General features: G+C 36.0%; 1 protein-coding gene and 1 long non-coding RNA gene across 5 annotated transcripts in view; one reads left to right on the plus strand and one right to left on the minus strand.

The window, feature by feature from the left end:
- LOC149192920 (ABC transporter G family member 39-like) overlaps positions 1 to 18,647 on the minus strand; it is a 190,412-nt gene that overhangs the window by 82,430 nt on the left and 89,335 nt on the right. For all 4 annotated transcript variants that reach the window (XM_089404736.1, XM_089404738.1, XM_089404737.1 and 1 more), the window contains exons 2-18: positions 17,717 to 18,128; positions 17,491 to 17,611; positions 16,817 to 16,905; positions 16,638 to 16,722; positions 16,397 to 16,556; positions 16,068 to 16,144; positions 15,909 to 15,962; positions 15,386 to 15,778; positions 11,898 to 12,179; positions 11,474 to 11,790; positions 7,581 to 7,741; positions 7,368 to 7,471; positions 7,130 to 7,274; positions 6,559 to 6,690; positions 6,334 to 6,425; positions 5,654 to 5,986; positions 5,269 to 5,559 (exon numbers count right to left, since the gene is read on the minus strand). In XM_089404736.1, coding sequence (XP_089260862.1) covers positions 5,269 to 5,559; positions 5,654 to 5,986; positions 6,334 to 6,425; positions 6,559 to 6,690; positions 7,130 to 7,274; positions 7,368 to 7,471; positions 7,581 to 7,741; positions 11,474 to 11,790; positions 11,898 to 12,179; positions 15,386 to 15,778; positions 15,909 to 15,962; positions 16,068 to 16,144; positions 16,397 to 16,556; positions 16,638 to 16,722; positions 16,817 to 16,905; positions 17,491 to 17,611; positions 17,717 to 18,027 — 3,147 coding nt within the window. In that variant the 5' untranslated portion in view covers positions 18,028 to 18,128. The remainder of the gene's footprint in view (positions 1 to 5,268; positions 5,560 to 5,653; positions 5,987 to 6,333; positions 6,426 to 6,558; positions 6,691 to 7,129; positions 7,275 to 7,367; positions 7,472 to 7,580; positions 7,742 to 11,473; positions 11,791 to 11,897; positions 12,180 to 15,385; positions 15,779 to 15,908; positions 15,963 to 16,067; positions 16,145 to 16,396; positions 16,557 to 16,637; positions 16,723 to 16,816; positions 16,906 to 17,490; positions 17,612 to 17,716; positions 18,129 to 18,647) is intronic.
- LOC149192921 (uncharacterized) overlaps positions 1 to 18,647 on the plus strand; it is a 48,057-nt gene that overhangs the window by 25,979 nt on the left and 3,431 nt on the right. The gene's annotated exons all lie outside the window — the stretch shown is intronic.

The raw sequence follows: 18,647 nt of genomic DNA on the forward strand, positions 1-18,647 counted from the left end.
TGCCCTGTACACTTTAGAATCAACTCCTTTGCCAGGAGCAATGGAAAATCCAACACGTAAATATCGTCATGTGAATCCTAATCTTGGGATTGCCAGGTCTAGAACCAAAATTCTGCTCTGTGAGCAGAAGAGGAGTGCTTCCAAATTGGATGTCTAGTCACTCAATTTCAAAAACCTTTTCTGGGGCAAGTGACATAGAGATAATCCTTCAGGGAAACGTTTTTTTTAGGTATACATCCAAGATTTTATTTGGATAACTTTTCATTGCAGGGTTGATGCATCTTCATTTGAAGATGGGGATGGATTGACAACAATGTGCCTTTTAGGATGTGAAAGGTCTGTACGACCTGAATGCTGCACAAACTTTGCAGGTGACAAGAATGTGCCATGGCACACACAAACTATACTAACCTCATCTCTGCTGGCTTATTAGACTCACCCACATAGATCTTAATTTTAATCGTGCAACTACTTGTAATTGCTTATTCAAAACATAAAACTCAATGCAAGAAATCCACTAACATACACAATGTAGAAATAAAGATTTATTTCAGAATGCTATATGGAACTAATGTTAACTGAATTCTATATGGAACTAATATGGAATTAGTGCTAATGTGCTAATGATCGTTGGAAGCAATGCTAACTGATCATTGGAAGTAGAAAAAATTAATGTACCCTGGAGAATCAACATGGTTTCAGAGCAGAGTTGAAGATCTAAAAACAGTGAACATGGTTTAGAGCAGGGTTGAAGATCTAAGAACAATTTGAAGTTAACGAAAGATAAGGGTGGTCTGGGATTTAAGTGAATTGTCTCCGATTCCCTAAAGGCACTTGAATCCGTGACCTATTCGGTGGCCTATCTAGCTCTAAGATATGCGACGTTCTGAGAATTGTTGTCTCTACGGAGCTCTCTCTAGAAGCACTCAATTCTGACGAAGCCACAGTTTGTTCCTGCCCATAGATAATCTCATACCTGGATATAATTCACATTGCAATAGAGGCTTGTATTGCCATAGAGACTTAGAAAGAAATCGAATTAAACCTTTCAAAGGAGTTTAGTCTAGTCACAAAAGGAGAACAGAGGCCTTCCTTCTTCAATTTCGATCACGGATATTTCCATAGAGATGCACATTTCATGACAACTTCGGCTTTCATCTAGAGTTATTACTCCTTAGAATGTTCGAGTGAGTATTAGAGAGATATAATGCATGAATCGCTATCGGACTCTACTTAAGATAAAAAGATATAATGCCACATGGAGCTAGGACCTTACCACAGAGAAATTCAGATCATAGAACTAGGATCATGGTCCTTCTTTCACAGCTTCTTTATTCACATAGATCCTCATCTTCGCATCATTCCTTATAGATTATGGCCTTAACCTTCATGTTATTCCACAGCGCACACATAGAATTTTGATACCTTGCAACTTAGGAATATGATCCTTAGAATTTTGCACCAATCTACAGGAGTTGTGTGCCTCAGGAATCCCATAAATTAGATGCTATAGAAGGCTTGCAGTAAAGGAGACACTGAGTTCGCACAGACTTTATATAAAAGAGTCACAGAACTTGCTCGCACACTTTGTCAAGGTGGATCACAGAGTCTGGATCCATATTGGATCATCGATACAGGGTATTAAAATTTGTAATATAGCCTTGAACAAACTGTGGCTTTGTCAGAATTGAGTGCTTCTAGTCAACTAGAGCCTCCTAAATCCACTGATGTTGCTCTTGAAAAGGCACCTTCTGTTACAGCTCAATCTGCACTGCCAACTTCAATGACAACAACCACACATGAAAGACAACTCACAGAATCCTCGTCTTTCACCAAGTCCTCCCAACAAGTATCTACTTCAAATGCTACAACACAAAAAACAGGTAATCCAAATATTTCTGAAGATAAAAGGCCTCCAACTCAATCCTCATTGCCCAAAATGCCGTGTGTTTCAACTACTGGACTAGGCCCAAATGGGAAAACAATCAGTGGATTCTTGTACAATTATAGCAGAGATGAGGTTAGTAGAGTTTGTGTGTGCCATGGCACATTCTTGTCACCTGCAAAGTTTGTGCAGCATTCAGGTCGTACAGACCTTTCACATCCTGAAAGGCACATTGTTGTCAATCCATCCCCATCTTCAAATGAAGATGCATCAACCCTGCAATGAAAAGTTATCCAAATAAAATCTTGGATGTATACCTAAAAAAAACGTTTCCCTGAAGGATTATCTCTATGCCACTTGCCCCAAAAAAGGTTTTTGAAATTGAGTGACTAGACATCCAATTTGGAAGCACTCCTCTTCTGCTCACAGAGCAGAATTTTGCTTCTAGACCTGGCAATCCCAAGATTAGGATTCACATGGCGCTATTTACGTGTTGTATTTTCCATTGCTCCTAGCAAAGGAGTTGATTCTAAAGTGTACAGGGCAATTGTAACAAAATGACATGAAATTCTGCTTGTAAATTTTGTTGAATGCAGCGAATTTTGTTGGATTCAAAGTTCTCAAACTACTATTCGCTACATATCAGCTTAAACATTTTTAGCCATCACAACTTACATCTTAAAAGTAAACTAGTACAAATTGGATTGTAATGCTAAGACATATATATCTTTCACATACTAACAAATAATATATACACCAACTATGTACTGGATTGATAGGTTGATTTTAAAGTGTACAGCGCAATTGTAACAAAATGACATGAGAGTCTTTCAAAAAACTGCATAGTAAATAAATATACATAATAGATGAATATATCTTTTAATTTAATGATTATATTTTCCAACAACGACACTCAAAACCACATAGTAAATAAATATACATAATAGAGGAATATATGTTTTTCTTATGACTATTATGTCTTTTGAGTTTTGATTGGTCTATATTAGTCAACTTTAATGGACTACCCTTCCTAGAAGTCACCATATACAGAAGTGTATAAAGAGTTCTTAAGAAAAGGAACACATCATTATTGCTCCAAATTTCTCCGTAGAGCCAACTTTTCATTTCCGTCATCAATTGAGAGTACCTATTTCTTGAGTCTCTGGTGTCTTCTATAGCCATAGTCTCCACCTCTATCATTTTATTGGATTCCCTAAGTTCTCTTAAATCTTCCATTATCAGGGAACTGCAACCATAGATTTTTATTATTTGAAGTGTTTCCAAATTGAAATGACTCTTTGGAAATACCTTCAATGCTGAGCATTCTACTATGATAAACGTTTCAAGTACTGGCATTGCTCCTTCCTTTACGATTGGCAACTCTTCTAATTCATGTAACCCAACAATTGAAAATATCTTCAATAAACAAAATGCCTTCTTGTCACCGAATTCCCGAGGAAACCTCTTTAATCTAGAGCATTCAATTATTTCCAATCGTCGTAGATTGTTGAGCTTATGCAGATGTGAAAGTTCTTTCAACAAATTACACTTGTATAATATAAGACTAGTCATAGTCTGAAAAGCACAAAAACTATTTTCCATTCTAACCAAGTCAGGACACTCCATGTACAGTTTTCTCATATACAGTTTTCTTAGCTTTGACATATTATTCATGTCACTCGGCAGAGATCTCACCTTTGTGAGCTCTAACACGAGGGTGTTCATTTCAATCATATTCCCTAATGTGCCTTCCCTAATAACGCCCCCATTGTTTGTTAAATGGAGCTTGGTGAGTTGCTTTAAGTTGGCCAGACACGCTAATGCTGGCCACTTTTTTCCATTTCTTGGGCTCACCTTTTTCCCATAGATTGGTGCATCCATATATTGTCAACACTTTTTTCCATTTCTTGGGCTCACCTTTTTCCCATATATTGGTGCATCCATATATTGTCAAACCCTGTAAAGAGGTGAGCCTTGAGATGCTGCAAGGTAGATACTGCAAATGACCACATTTATCCATGGCTAGATGCCTTAAATATTTCAAATTATGAAGGCCAGACGGTAATTCCGTGATTCTAGAGCGGCTTAGATCAAGGATCTCCAGGTTTCCAAGATTTGTAAGAGATGCAGGTAGAAAGTTGATGGGCATACTTGATAAAAAGAGGCATCTTAGCTATTTCAAACACCCCACACTCTCCGGTAATGACTGCACTAACGTCCCACTCAAATCCAGAACCTTAAGAGAGACCATTCTCCCAATAACTCTTTTTTGGATTTTTTGTTAAACATTTGTTACCATCATCTTTCTCTTTACCCTGATGATGGATCCCATTTGGGATTCGAAACGTTGGTGTAAAAACTCCATTACTGTGGATTCTCCGGTCAAAAATTTAAAAAGCTCAAACCACAGATCTCTGAAATCCAATGAACATAGTGTCGGAACTTTCGTTGACTCAGGGACTGAACACAGTTCGTTATTACTGAACAAACTCTGACTGCATCTGGAACATTCATTTTCATTCAACGTGCTCAAATCCTGACCCACATGGCAAAAGAAAGTTTCTTTGGCCTCGGCAACACGGATTCCCAAATCATGCAGGAAGTTGTGTATCTTGAAGAAGACTGCACCCGTTAATGCTTCTCACAACGGGTTCAATCAAACAATGATCTGCCAAAAGGTTGAGATAAACCCCTCCCACTGTGAATGGGTTGTAGCTAACTTAATGGCGATCTTTTCGTGCCAGCAGCCCTTCTCCCACCCACAATGGAATCACATGGTTGGCATGAATAATTTGGTCTTCTGCGAATGTTGCAGCGATGTATAGAAAGCATAATTGCAAATGAATATCACATTTAACTCATGGAATATAGATGCAAGTGTCCAATCTATGCTTTATCGTCCACTTTTGCATGCAATTTTCTTTATTGATTCTTATTTTCAATGACCATGCAATTTTATTTATTGATTCTTATTTTCAATGACCATTTACATTTATGCCTTAAGACGTTTCTTTTGCAACATGTGGTGCAAATGCTAGTTAGAATTAAATACAAGTTTTAACCATTATGATTATGAGGAAATAGATGTACGACATTATTTAAACAAAAATACTAAATTAAGTCATACTAATCCATCAATTCCAATAACACACTTAGGTTACTCTCAGTCATAATAATAAAATGAAGTCCAATTAAAAAAAAAAATTGGAATTGGAACTCAGAATCTGAGTGTTCCATAAAATTTTCAGGTTGCTGCATCCATATATGTAATTAAAACCCCAGTTTAAATAAAAAAAGATTTTACCATTTTTTTTTGGGCCGGATTCAGATGAAAATCTCCAATTTCCAAAGCATATAATAGTTACACAACGCTGGAAATATACCTCATCGAAGGCTTCGAATATATCGATACTGGGTTGATGAATGGTGCAAACGACAGTTCGTCCAGTGTCGACAGTGTTACGAACCGTTCTCATAACAATAGCGGCAGCCCTTGCATCCAGTCCAGTGGTTGGTTCGTCCATGAAAATTATGGAAGGATTTGCCACTAGTTCAACTGCTATTGTTAATCTTTTTCTCTGTTCTGTGGACAGGCCATTCCCTCCAGGGAATCCCACCAGAGCGTCACTTAGTTTATTCAACTCTACAAGGTCCATTACTTCGTCCACAAACATCTGCATACATAGAAATATCGTTCACCATCATGATCAACCTAATAGATCAATTAATTGACCTGAACTATCCGGGAATTGATAAATATCGGAATACCTTTCTTGTTTCAGAATCTATCTCCTCGCCAAGACGAAGCCAAGAAGAGTAAACGAGGGATTCATAAACAGTAACATATGGTGAATGAATATCAGTTTGTTCGCAGTAGCCAGAAATCCTTGCAAAAGTTTCTTGTTTCTTAGGATACCCAGAGATCGTAATAGATCCTTCGATGTATCCTCCAGTTTTTCTACCTGCAAGAACATCCATCAGTGTGGTTTTCCCGGCACCGCTTTCTCCTACTAAAGCAGTAAGTATTCCGGGCCTGAATGATCCGCTCACTCCACACAATAATTGAAGTCTTTGTTCTGGAACTCCCTGCTTCTTCATTTCCTGCATTATTCACAATGAATAATAATTAATTGCATCTAGAGAAGTTACAAAGAAATAGTCAATGTTATACACCCGGTGGTGTTGTAATAAACGCTGTAAACCTTCAAATGAGACTGATTCAAGGTGTATATCAAAATTATATTCCTTAAAATACAATTTGAAACAATCACATTTAGATTTTCTTAAATAAAATTTATTTTAATAACTTTAAAACTAAAATTCGAATAATTTCTTTTTTTCATATTTAAAAGAATAAAAGAAGAAATTCTGTATAAATCAATTTAAGGAAAACTTCGTCAGGAATATCATCTTTCAAATTAGGAATATGGTAGCCCAAGATAACATACTGAAGGCATCTCTACAGAGTAGTTGACGTTATGGAATGCTAATGCCAGTGGTTGGAAAGGTAAAATCATTCCTTTTCTTTTAACCGTCGGCACTGCATGACGCTGCTCCTTAGTCCTTACCAATGCCAAGGTCTTAACTCCAAAATTTGAGTAACTTGCGAAAACTTTATCTGCACTTCAAAATAATATGAAAGGGAATAGTTTGAATTCCACGAAGGATTTTACCAGAAGTTAGGGTTTCATGATGCTGCTGTGTAGATAATGAAATGGATTTTTCTAATGGAAGGTTTTGCATTTCCTGCTTTTGATTTTCTTCTAATTCATCTTCAGCAACTCTTGCCTGTGATTTTCCAATAGCTGCAACATAACATATCCAAACTATAAGATCATTTGAACTTCAATTGGGAAACTTGAAAACATGCGAAATGTGGTAAAATTGAAAGATATTAATGAAAGTTTTGCCCAGTTTTAAAAACGTTATCGGCCATATGTATAGAATCAGTTCACATGGCTTCAACGCACAATCGAATGACGTTTGACTGACATTCGGGGTATGTAGATGGCAATTCTTAATCCGTTCGACCAATAGAACGCATAAAGGTTAACAATAAATATTGGAAACGATCTAAAATAGTGGTGGCAAATATTCCAGGTTGTACAGAGTATCTAAAAGCATCAACATTGCTGCATAATCCCTTCCACCCTGTCCATCATGATTTGAGAGAATGTGCAGGCTAATAATAACTATGGTTTTTTTAGGTTTTATTGAAAGATATGTAAGTTGGTTAATACGTACGGTTCAGATAATGCATTGCCAGCATGAAGAAGATATTGAACATAATGGCGAAGCCCGTAAGCGCTGCGACACCAATCCAATACCAGTAGCTATCGGTAAAAAGTCCACGACATTTTAACAATTTCAATCCAATAAAGTCGTTTGGCTGCATCAGAACAAAACTCAAATTAAATGAACTTCTCTATTGGAGCAAAAAGATTCGGTTTTGGTAAAGATGTTGAATAAAATAATATCAGACCTTCTGCCACCTTGTAGCCAGGAACTCGTTGACTGCAATAGCGTTTTGAGCGTACGAAAGAGGAGATAACCAGTAAGCCCATATCCACCACCCGTTAATATCCTCTGTTTGATTCAATTGCCATATTTTAGGATTTGTAAAAGCAAAAATTCATGACTTCCACTCGAATCCTTGGACTGATGGAATGTTTCTTTTTGAAAATATGTAATGTACCTTTCGATATAATGTATCCACCAAAGAGGAATGTCAACAAGAGCGAGAGTGCACCCACGGAGGTTGCGACTATAAGATTCCGAGACACTGCAGCTATGAAGCGAAAGAGCGCCAAACCTGTTTGTTGGAGGATGACGTACAGCAGAAACTGTCGAAAAAACCTGTACATTATCTCAAGAAATTGGAACTTATAATACTTCTGGAGGGTCAGGGATATGCATCGTGCAGAAAATGCGCTAATCAAGGTCGCTTTGGATATGCAATCACAAAGGTCTTGGAATAATCTGTTTTTTTTTTGGCATGGCCATGCTTTTATAGTTTAGAGTTGAATGATGGAGACAAGAAGACATCAACAATACATTCACACGCAAGGTATCAATTGTAATATATGTTTATATACATTATTGGAGGTATTTGTATTGTTTGATTACGAAATCACTCTCAAACATAATATGTTTCAAGTTTTGGCAAATAATGGAGGTCAGATTCTGACTCATATTTTAAGTAGTACCTAAAGGAATTCTGTACAAATAATGAGCGTCGGGTTCAGATTCTAACCCTGTTTCATGTAGAATTCGATGTCAATATTACCATGAGATAGATTTAGAGATTTAGATTTAAGGTCGAATTAAGTACTCAATGACAATGTATGTTTACTTACGTTATTGGAGGTATTTGCATATAGATTCAAAGAAAGATTGGAATTGGATGTCTCAATGTTCACCTTTAGAATGTATTTTATTATTGGTTTTAATTGTAAAATATAAAAAAATGATATTTAACTAAAATAAAAATTTTTAATTTTAATATTTTATTAGATGGCCAAGAAAACCTTTAAGAGAAGAAAATGAGGATATTAATGGAGAAAATGAAACTTCTCCTTAATGTTGAGTCTCTAGTGGTGATGGAGTAGACACTATCAAGAATAGTTACCTTACAATGTGTGTAGAAAATAGATTGTCAAATTGAAATTGTGAGGATGAAGACCTCTCAATTGAGGATGATTATGAAGATGAAAAAGGTAGTGAAGATGTTGATGAGATCATAGAATGTGCATGGAAGATGTTCCTAGGGAAACACAAGTTGTATTTGGCCAAGTGTTTGAGGAAGACATCGAATGCAATAATGTGAATAACAATTTGAGGTTGCAAGTGGCGAGGATATTGCTGGGGTGACAACAACTAAGGTAGATGAATGCGTATATGATGAGGAAGAATGCTCCCCAAGTGTAAAAAACACAAAAAGTATTGATGTAGATATCATTAATTGTGAACCAAAACACGAGGCCTTTGGAGGGCATGCTTTGAGGGAAATTGCTTATGTTGATGATTTTCATGTTTGTTACAATTGTGGAGGTGCTAATGAAAGAAGAAGTAGCTTATCAATGCTACAAGTGAAGAAGAAGAAGGTGGCCCTTTTGCTGTATAAAATAAAGAAAATTTTGAAGATGAACTGGAAATCAAAATGTTGTTATATGTGAATCTAAGCAAGTGAAGTTGTAAAATAAATTGAACTTGAAACAATGTTTGATAGGAAAAAACTATTTGGAAGAAGAAGAGTCCGGTCAGCATAGAAACGAAGTTAATTCAAGAGGAAATGAAAGAGAAAGGGTAAATAAAGAACTTCTACCCATAAAGAATGTTGTAGTTGATGTTGAGAAGCTGCTAATAATGTTGGAGAATATTATAAGAGAATTGAGGAGAAGACTTGACTTTGGGAATTTTGAGAGTTGAGAGCAAACTTGAAAATGATCCCATTAGGAATTCGAGTAGTGAAGAATTTTATATTCATGGAGTATGAATGTGACAAAAAGGTGGCATGGTGGGGATGGACAGAAGAAGGATGGGGATGGCACGATTGTTGTTACAGTTATAATGAAGGAAAAAATCTTAATGAAAAAAGCTACAAATGAAATGGAGGCAAAGATAACAAGATTGTTGACGGAACATGTAGATTTAACTTATTTAATTATTTAGCATTGACGATACATGATGCAGATTTAAAAAGATGTCGTAGAAGGTAGCGTATGCAAGGTTGTGTGTGGAAAGCAAGAGTGCAGTCAAAGTGTGACAAAGGAGGGAAGCGTTTATTGGAAAAGCGAAGTAAGGTGGTGTTGATGGAAGTAGGAGTTCATTGGTGGTTACATAGGATGATTTCAACAACACATCCAAAGAGTTCATTGGTGGTTACATAGGATGATTTCAACAACACATCCAAAGCTACCTGTAATAAGGAAGGTTGTAATAAGAAAGCTGGCATGTTTATCCCTACTTGTAAAGGGAGAATAATGATGGTAGTAATAGAAATGATGAAAAGCACATTTGGATTCATTGGTAGAACTGTTGAGGAATTGGATTATTCCTTAAAATTTATGGAGTTGGTGAGGACATGGATGATAGCAAAAGACATAGGACATACAGTTATCCAAGAGTCTAAGAAAATATTGAAAATAATACTGAGAATGAGGACGAAGAAAATGAACTATATCTGGTCAAGGGGAAGAAAAAGAAGAGGTATGAAGCTACATTTATGCATGTTGACTTGGTGTGCCTGTGTGTGTCAGGACACAACAACAAAATGTTGATAGTATCCAATGGCCTTGACACAAGGTAGTGCTTTCTGTTTACTTGGAGAGTTTGGTGCAAGAGCTTGGGTCTTGGTCCATCGTTTTTCCTTATTGCTGAAATCAACATTGCAGCAATGCTTCAATGGAAAGAACTATGCAATTTGCAAAGACACAGTGCCTTTGTATCTGACTTCACAGTAAAAAGGCCGAAGGGCCCCGCATCAAGTGCATTAAGGTCAATGCAAATTCTACATGGTGCATAATATTTGCCCTGCTTCAAATCCAGAAACCCTACATCAAGTGCTTTGAGATTGATGTAAATTCTACATGGTACATAATATTTGGTTGTCCATCAGCAATCAAATAAATCCGAGAGATCACAACAATTTGAGAACACGGGGCACGTTTGAGACCCCAAACTGATCTTTTAATGTATTAATGGTGGTTGAGAGGAATGGATGCATCCCCAATGTTTAAAATGGCAAGTTGAATGTTAACACGGAGGGCACTAAAAGTGAGGAGAGAAATTTTATGAAGCCGTAGTGTTTTATTTGTCCGTGTGAAAACTAATATAGGGGAGATATTCCAAGGAGCATCCATGATATGTTCATTTCCAACGCACTGTGCAGAGCTCCTGCTCAGGAAGAAATATAAGAGAAGAATAATGATGAGGGTGGAATATACGAATAACATAGGAAGGGAAAGAAAGGAGGAGGAGGAGGGGAGGAGAAGAAGTAGAGGAGAGAGGAAATTAGTCAGCTAAGATAACAAAGAAGTAAACTTTAGTGTGGTTTTTAGTGAATTTTCATTGTATATAACCTTAACCGAGACTGAGACCTTCAGGTATGGATTAGTAGATGAACAAAAGAGACTAAGAACTTAGTCGTATTTCCAGTTTCGTATGCCCATTAAGGGTTTTGAGAATATTGTATAATTTTGAGATTTAATGAAATTACAGTGGAAGTCCATTGATTCACTGCAGGTGTAAAATTATTCGAGTTTAATGAAAGACCAATTGAGACAGTTTAATGCAGGAATTTCCCCGTGTCTATGTTTAATTGCTGCATGTTGATGAGTTTGAACGGATGTGCTATTCAACAGTGTTTATGTGAATTTCAAAGCCTAGAGTGCTCTTGTCTAGGTGCTGTCTTTGTATGGGTTGGTTTGAATCTCTGCAGGGGATTGAGGTCCCCACTGAATTATGCAGTTAAGTAAAATACTGAACAATATTTTGCATCTTGGTGCAATATGTGCACATATTTGCATTAACGCTCTGACTGAGTGATATTTTAATACCTGTTTGGTGCATTAGTGAACAATATTTTACCTGCTTGGACTAGGGGCAAAATCAACTGTATAGTACGTAAGAGAAACCCACGCCGCAGACTCTATGAACGAAAAGGGAATTTCAGTAATCCATATTGGAAGCGAATATGCCCAAGCAGGGTAGAACATGAAATCTCTCTGCTTGTAAAACACAGGAAGCTTTTCAATCGTCAGCGGCATTCCTGCAATTCCGTTGAACATATTCACGACGAGACCCAAAAAGAGAGCCCCAAAGTAAGTGAACCCATCGTCCAGATTTCTGTGATGCATATTTGTACGGAAAAAAATTGTCATAGCCAGCGTACCAACGGAAAATATCTGACAAAACAAGCAGTGAATCCTTGAGAATTAAGAAATAGAGACTGGAATTCTAATAAGTTCGGATAGTAAGAATATTATTTTTTATCCTTTGCCATTTTTTTTACCTGAAATATTCTGAATACATGTACGAAGGCATTCCTTTTCATAAGTAGAAGTTGTCTATCAAAGCATGCTTTAAAAAGTTGTGCGTTCCTTAAGCCGTATTTTTCTGTAGAGAGAGCTGCAGGATGGCATTTCGTTTTGTCGTATGGAGTTGACAATTCCGCTGCAAGATTGGCTCCCACGTGAAAAGATTGAAATGCATGTGCAAACTCCTTCACTGAAACGTATTGGTATGCCTGCTTCCCGTTACACCAGTACTGTTCTTGGTCTTTAAGCGAAGTTACCTATTCCCCCACCCAAAAAGAAAAAGAGCAGATTTTATCAGTTGCATAGTGCCCAACTGCTTTGTGAATATTCCAGACAAACTTTGATTTATAAACAAACAAATGATCATGAATTCAATTGTGGAAGTAGAGATAACCAAAAATATAAATATCCCGGAATCCATTTATGAAAGTGGAGGCTTTTGTTAACAGAACTATGTGTAAATCTGCCCACCCTGTAACATAACATCATAATGTAATGTTACTTATAATTGCTATATTATTTTATTTCCAAATGATGGAAAAACCTATAATAATTTAGTTGTCAAATCAGTAGTGGGTACAGTGGTCACTAGCTGCTATCTGGGAATGCAGGTTGATTCATCATTGTTATTCAAGGGAAATCATGCCACCTGGAATTACCTGCTGGTGGTCCGTAAGGGGGCAAGCTTTTGGGTGTTGGACAATTAACCTGTTTCCTTACATCTGAGGTAGATGAGCTTTTAGCCAAGCAGAAACAATTTTAAGGCATACTCGAGGCCTAGTGATAATTGCCATATTACTGTTATTATTAAGTTCTTAAAATATTTGATTAAAATAATATATAGTGGCCTAGTAGATGCCTTTGGGTCTTGGACAATTAACCTGTTTCCTTACATCTGAGGTAGGTGAGCTTTTAGCCAAGCACAAGCAGTTTTAGGGCATACTCGAGGCCCAGTGATAATTACCATATTATTGTTATTATTAAGTTCTTAAAATATTTGATTAAAATAATATATAGTGGCCTAGTAGAGTTGTTTCAAGAGTAACAAGAAAGGCTAAGCCAAGGTATGGATAACAAAGCTAGATATGTCGTGAGGGAGTGGTTGTATTGATGAGAAAATGGAGATGGAGTCGATGATTTGAAGTTTCGTAAAGGAGCCAACTTGTGATGAGAGGCAACACCCTAAGGGTTTTAGGTCCAAGTTGAAATCTTGCCATAGGCAGGTGTATTTCCAATGAGAAAATGGAGATTGAGTCAATGATTTGAACTCAATTGAAGGAGCCAACTTGTAATGAGAGCCAACACCCCAAAGGTTTTTTGGTCCAAGTTGAAATATTGCCATAGGCTGGTGTATTCCCAATGAAGTTGTAAGACGTGTTGTGGAGGACGTGATCACTCAAATTGAGGAATGAACCACTTGGATAGGTACGAGGGTGACAAAGGTACTGGTACGCTAGCTTGAGGTCGGTTGTTGTAAGCCATTAAGACTTTGATCATACATACATGTAGTGTAGTGGCCCATGGAGATATTAAGTTATGGAGTGGACGACTTGGATAGGTACGAGGGTGGCAATAGCTTGAGGGGAGGTGGCAGGGGATCGTGAAAATGTGAGATGGTTGATGAACCATGGATGTGAAAAGGTGTTGGTGTCCTAGCTAACTTGCAAATACAATGGGGGATTGTGAGAATGTGAGATGGTTGATGAACCATGGACGTGAAAAGGTGTTGGTGTCCTAGCTAACTTGCAAATACAATGACTAGTTCATGTATTTTACATGGACTTCTATAGAGTGATTAGGACTAGATTAATCTATAGGAGTCAAATTTAAGGGGGGATTGTTAGGGTAGTTTAGGGACTCTAGGTTTATGAGGATCCATGGTATTCACCCATTGTATTCATATGGAATATAGCCTATTTAAATGAGGAAAAACTCGTGTTTTTAGACACCACTACTCCAGGTTTCATGATCTTAACAAAAGTGGGGATGAGACATTGAGATTTTATAAATGTTGTAAATTGTGAAAAAACGTAGACACCACTACTCCTGGTTTCATGATCTTAACAAAAGTGGGGATGAGACATTGAGATTTTATAAATGTTGTAAATTGTGAAAAAACGTATTATGTTTGCAGTTCAACTATTTTTATTAAGAAGATGTATTGAGAAAGCTATTTAAGAAAATAATTTGAAAGGCTTTTATAAAGATCTAATAAAACTAAAAATATTATATTTATAGACTAAAAATATTATTTAATATTCTATAAATGTAAATATTATGACATAGGTCGATTAAGGGATCTTAAAAACTATCAATAAATTATTATAAATTAATTAAAATTTGTTTTTATCCAATAATATAAATTCATATTATAAAAATATAAAAAACAGTTTTTTATTTTAATTTTTTTATTAAAAAATAGCATAAATTATAATTTATTTTCTTAAAATCTGTAGTCTAAATCCTTTATGACTTGGTTTTCTTCAAATGTTTGTTTTGAAATATATTTTTTTGTATAATTTATTTTAAATTTGATATAAATCTTTTATGAGTGGGTTTTTACAAATATATTTTTATGATTTTTTTTTTTTTCAAATATATTTTTTGGTCTAATTTATTTTGAATTACTATAATGAAATATTTTTTTATAGTCTAAATCCTTTGTGACTAGGTTTTCTTATGACTTGTTTTTTTTTCAAATATATTTTTTGGTATAATTTATTTTAAATTTGATATAATTTTATGAGTGGGTTTTTTCAAATATATTTTTATGACTTTTGGTTTTCAAATATATTTTTTGGTCTAATTTATTTTAAATTTGATAGTAATTTCAAATATATTTTCATGACTTGTGTTTTTTCAAATATATTTTTTGGTATAATTTATTTTAAATTTCATATAATTTTATGAGTGGGTTTTTTCAAATATATTTTTATGACTTTTGGTTTTCAAATATATTTTTTGGTCTCATTTATTTTAAATTTGATGGTAATTTCTTGAAATTATAAGTTTGAACGGGTCTAAGTGGAGTGTTCCCAGCATTATTTTTAAAAATAAAACATTATATTTAAAAAAAAAATTACATTGAAAACTTATTTTCAAAAATAAAACATTATACTTCTAAAAAAATATTTTCAGACTGAAAGAAAAAATCCAAACATATGATAATTATACTGAGCCAAATAAAAATATCACAACCAAACCACTGAACCTCCTTTTATTGTAATGAAATAGATTAAAAAGTGATTTCTTCTCCTTATGAATAAATTCCCCAAAATTATGAGACACTTCAAAAATGTTTTAACAGGGCCAGAGATTGGATACACACTGTGAGGTCAGGGGTACAGGGATTAGGATATATACATTAACATCCCAGTTGGATTACTTTTCACATTTTTAAAATTTGTTTTTAGCTAGTTCCAATTTTTATATTCTATTGATAGCCACAACGTTAGACAGCTACCTCTTGCAAGAAATCTGCAACTCCTTTCCTCTCGGGGCATTTAAATCCCATGCTTTCGAAGAATTCCAGAACAAATTCGCGGGGTCCTTGGTACACGATATGACCTTCAGAGAGCAGAATTATATCGTCGAAGAGTTGGAAGGTTTCAGGGGCAGGTTGCAGCAGGGAAATCACCATTGTCGCCTTCATAACATGAACGAAATGGGAGAAGTATCGGACAATCTGATATGTGGTAGAGCTGTCCAGCCCCGTCGAAATTTCATCCATCATGAAAGCTTTGGCGCCTCCAACCATCATCTCCCCTGTTGTGACTCTTTTCTTTTGACCTCCAGAAATCCCTCTCCGCATATTGTCTCCTACCATCGTATCGGCGCATATCTCTAACCCCAAAAACTGTACCAAATATTTTGACATTGTCAATCAGGCCATAATTCATTTAAACAAGTTTATTGCGATTATGAATTCCAAGAAAATTTACTTTCCATTCCCGATTTCAAAGGTAAAATTTGAAGATGAATCTTACTTTCAAAACAGAGTCCGTCATAACACTGGTTTCCTGTCCCTCAACTGCTGTTGCCTACATATATATTCAATAGTTCAAAACAATTATTTAAGCTCCTATCATTTTTCATTTAAAAATTATTAACTAAATTCAGAACTGCATCAATTTTGAAGTGGATACCTTCATGAAAACATCAACGTCGGAATCTGGTTTCACCCCTAGTTGTTTCTCTCTTCTGGAAAGCTCAATCAACGCGTCTACAGCCAAGACCGGTTATTCAGCATGGATCTTAATCATGGGGATCAGAAAGTTGGATTATTGTTATTTTTCATGATGTGGAGATTTTCACATGAATATAGAGATTTTAAGACCCGGTCTGTAATGAAGGCCTAGTTACCACTTTCACCGACGTATCATTTTATAAGTAACTCCATGATGGTAAGCTAAGTCCATCGACAACGAGACACACACAATGAACATTAAACATTTAGAATTTGAAAAAGAAATACCATATCTTGAACCAACGCCTTGACAACGAGACGAAAAGTTCAGAGTTTCTCTAACAGTCATTTCTCCCATATGAGTATCATGCTGACTGATGTAAGTAGAAGTCCTCTCTGGAACGAATTCGTTCAGGGCGTGCCCATTATACTTCACTTCTCCTTCAACCTGAACCAAAATCTCAGACAGTGATTTGATATGGTTGAGTAAATATAAGAGCACGAAATTGAGATTTGAAGGCATACTTACTTTAAGAGTGTTTTGAAGCTTTCCGGCAAGTGCCAAGAGCAGAGTAGTCTTGCCCGAGGCAGGAGGCCCAAGAAGCAAGGTCATTCTTCATCATTTCAATTTTACAAACCACAAATCAACCCAGACCTTCGATCAGCGGCATCAATTTCAAATTAAAATCTTTCAATATAATTATTTACCTGCTGGGTTTAACGATACCGCCGATATTGTGAAGGATAGTTACATGTTTCTTCTTTGTCCTACTCAATCGAAGCATTCCCAAAGCATCCTACGATCAACATCGCAAATTTTTTCTTGTCAAAGAAGTCATGGCGGGGTTATGCAACCCAGAGGTTATTACTAAAAATTTGAATATATGGTATAATAATTTATTTGCAAGAGATTTGAATATATGGTATAATGATTTATTTGAATATATGGTATAATAATTTACTTGTCAGAGATTTTATTATATATACATAGAGTTTGAGTGGGTCTAATGGTTAAGAGCATGTCTTTCTTTCTAAGGAGTCAAGGTTCAAAACCAGAAGGGGTTGAGTATGTATGCCTTTGTAGATAGAGCAGTCAAATAACTGAGGTGAAGTAGGTCCCTGGTCCCACAAACAAAGGGGTATAATACACGAATTTGATGTCTAGCATCTGGGTCCCATAAACAAAGTCTCATACACCAATTTGGTGTCTAGCTACTAATATATATATATTAAAATGAACACCATTGGTTTATGAGATAAAAAATATATATAAGTTAAGAGTTCTGGGAGATGATGTTATCACTTTAGTGTAGAAAATGTTATATAAAAATAAGAATAATAGAATATATTCTGATCCTATGAAATTGAAATTTCAAAAGTACCTCGATCATATTAACTGTCCACGTAGTTAATGTTGGCAATGCTCGACATCCAACATAAACATCCGCAGAAACATTCAATTCTTGTAAACGGATCTCAATCTCCGGTATGATAATTCCCACTCTGAGTACCACAAACACAAGATGCTGACGTTATATATATAGCTGGGAGTATAATAAACTGAAGCAAATTCCAAAAATAGGTAATAGGATGTAAAATGTTGAGAACCGGTCGAGTCGTTGACGAAGTTTGAGCAGAAAGCGTTCATTATCTTCGTCCGTTACTCCCACGAGTCTGTGGATGAGTAGTTTTCGAGCTTCGGGGGGAATTTTTGTGACGTCAATCTGGCTGTGACTCGATCCCGTTGATTGATTGTTGATTAGAAGGTCGTTGAGTATGGAAGTTCTGAGACGATCGTATGTGGGGAGCCTCTCTATTGCTGCCCATGCCAACTCTTCCTCCTCGCGCCTGCGTGCTCTTGAACTCGATGATAGACTTGGGAATCGATCGCTGCCACTACGAAATACGCAGCTTTCCATTGCCTCCTTCAATACACCGTTTTAACTAGTGGGCACATTCAGGTGCATTTTACATGGTGACTTGACCTGCGATGAGTTTCCACCAAATGCATACATTTTCCCTGAAACTTACAACACACAATTATTAACAGAAGTGTGAGTTACGACGTAATGCACAGTATTGAGAAGTTATTTACAAATGGAGTTGTTTTTAGTGTGATTTTTTGGATTTGGAAAAAAATTTGAGGTGAAATTTTGATTTGTGTTATTTAAACTGGTTTTTTTAAGCGTATATATAGATTCAGCATCCTGAAAAACTTTTAAGGTACTTCAATTGCGCAGGGATTACCCATCAAACTTGTGATTTCAATCAATTCTGACCAGATTATAGAAAAATTAGATAAAAAAACCACCCAAAAAAACTTTCAAAAAATCTCACTAAAAACAACTAGTTTACACACCATCAACGAAAAATAATATCAATTGAAAAGTTATGTAAGTGAAAGTGTATACCATGAATAACAAGAACTACAAGCAGCGGCAGTCCCTGCCGATTTGACAGGGGAGTAAGCAAGTTTGTCATCTGGCCTGGAAAGGTAGAGAAATAAGGTAGAGTTTTAAGGTAGAGTTTGTCATCTAGC

Source organism: Pinus tabuliformis, chromosome 2_2 (assembly GCF_031772625.1).
Source record: "Pinus tabuliformis cultivar Carrire ecotype Pingquan chromosome 2_2, CPIR1, whole genome shotgun sequence".
NCBI classification, from domain to species: Eukaryota; Viridiplantae; Streptophyta; class Pinopsida; order Pinales; family Pinaceae; genus Pinus; species Pinus tabuliformis.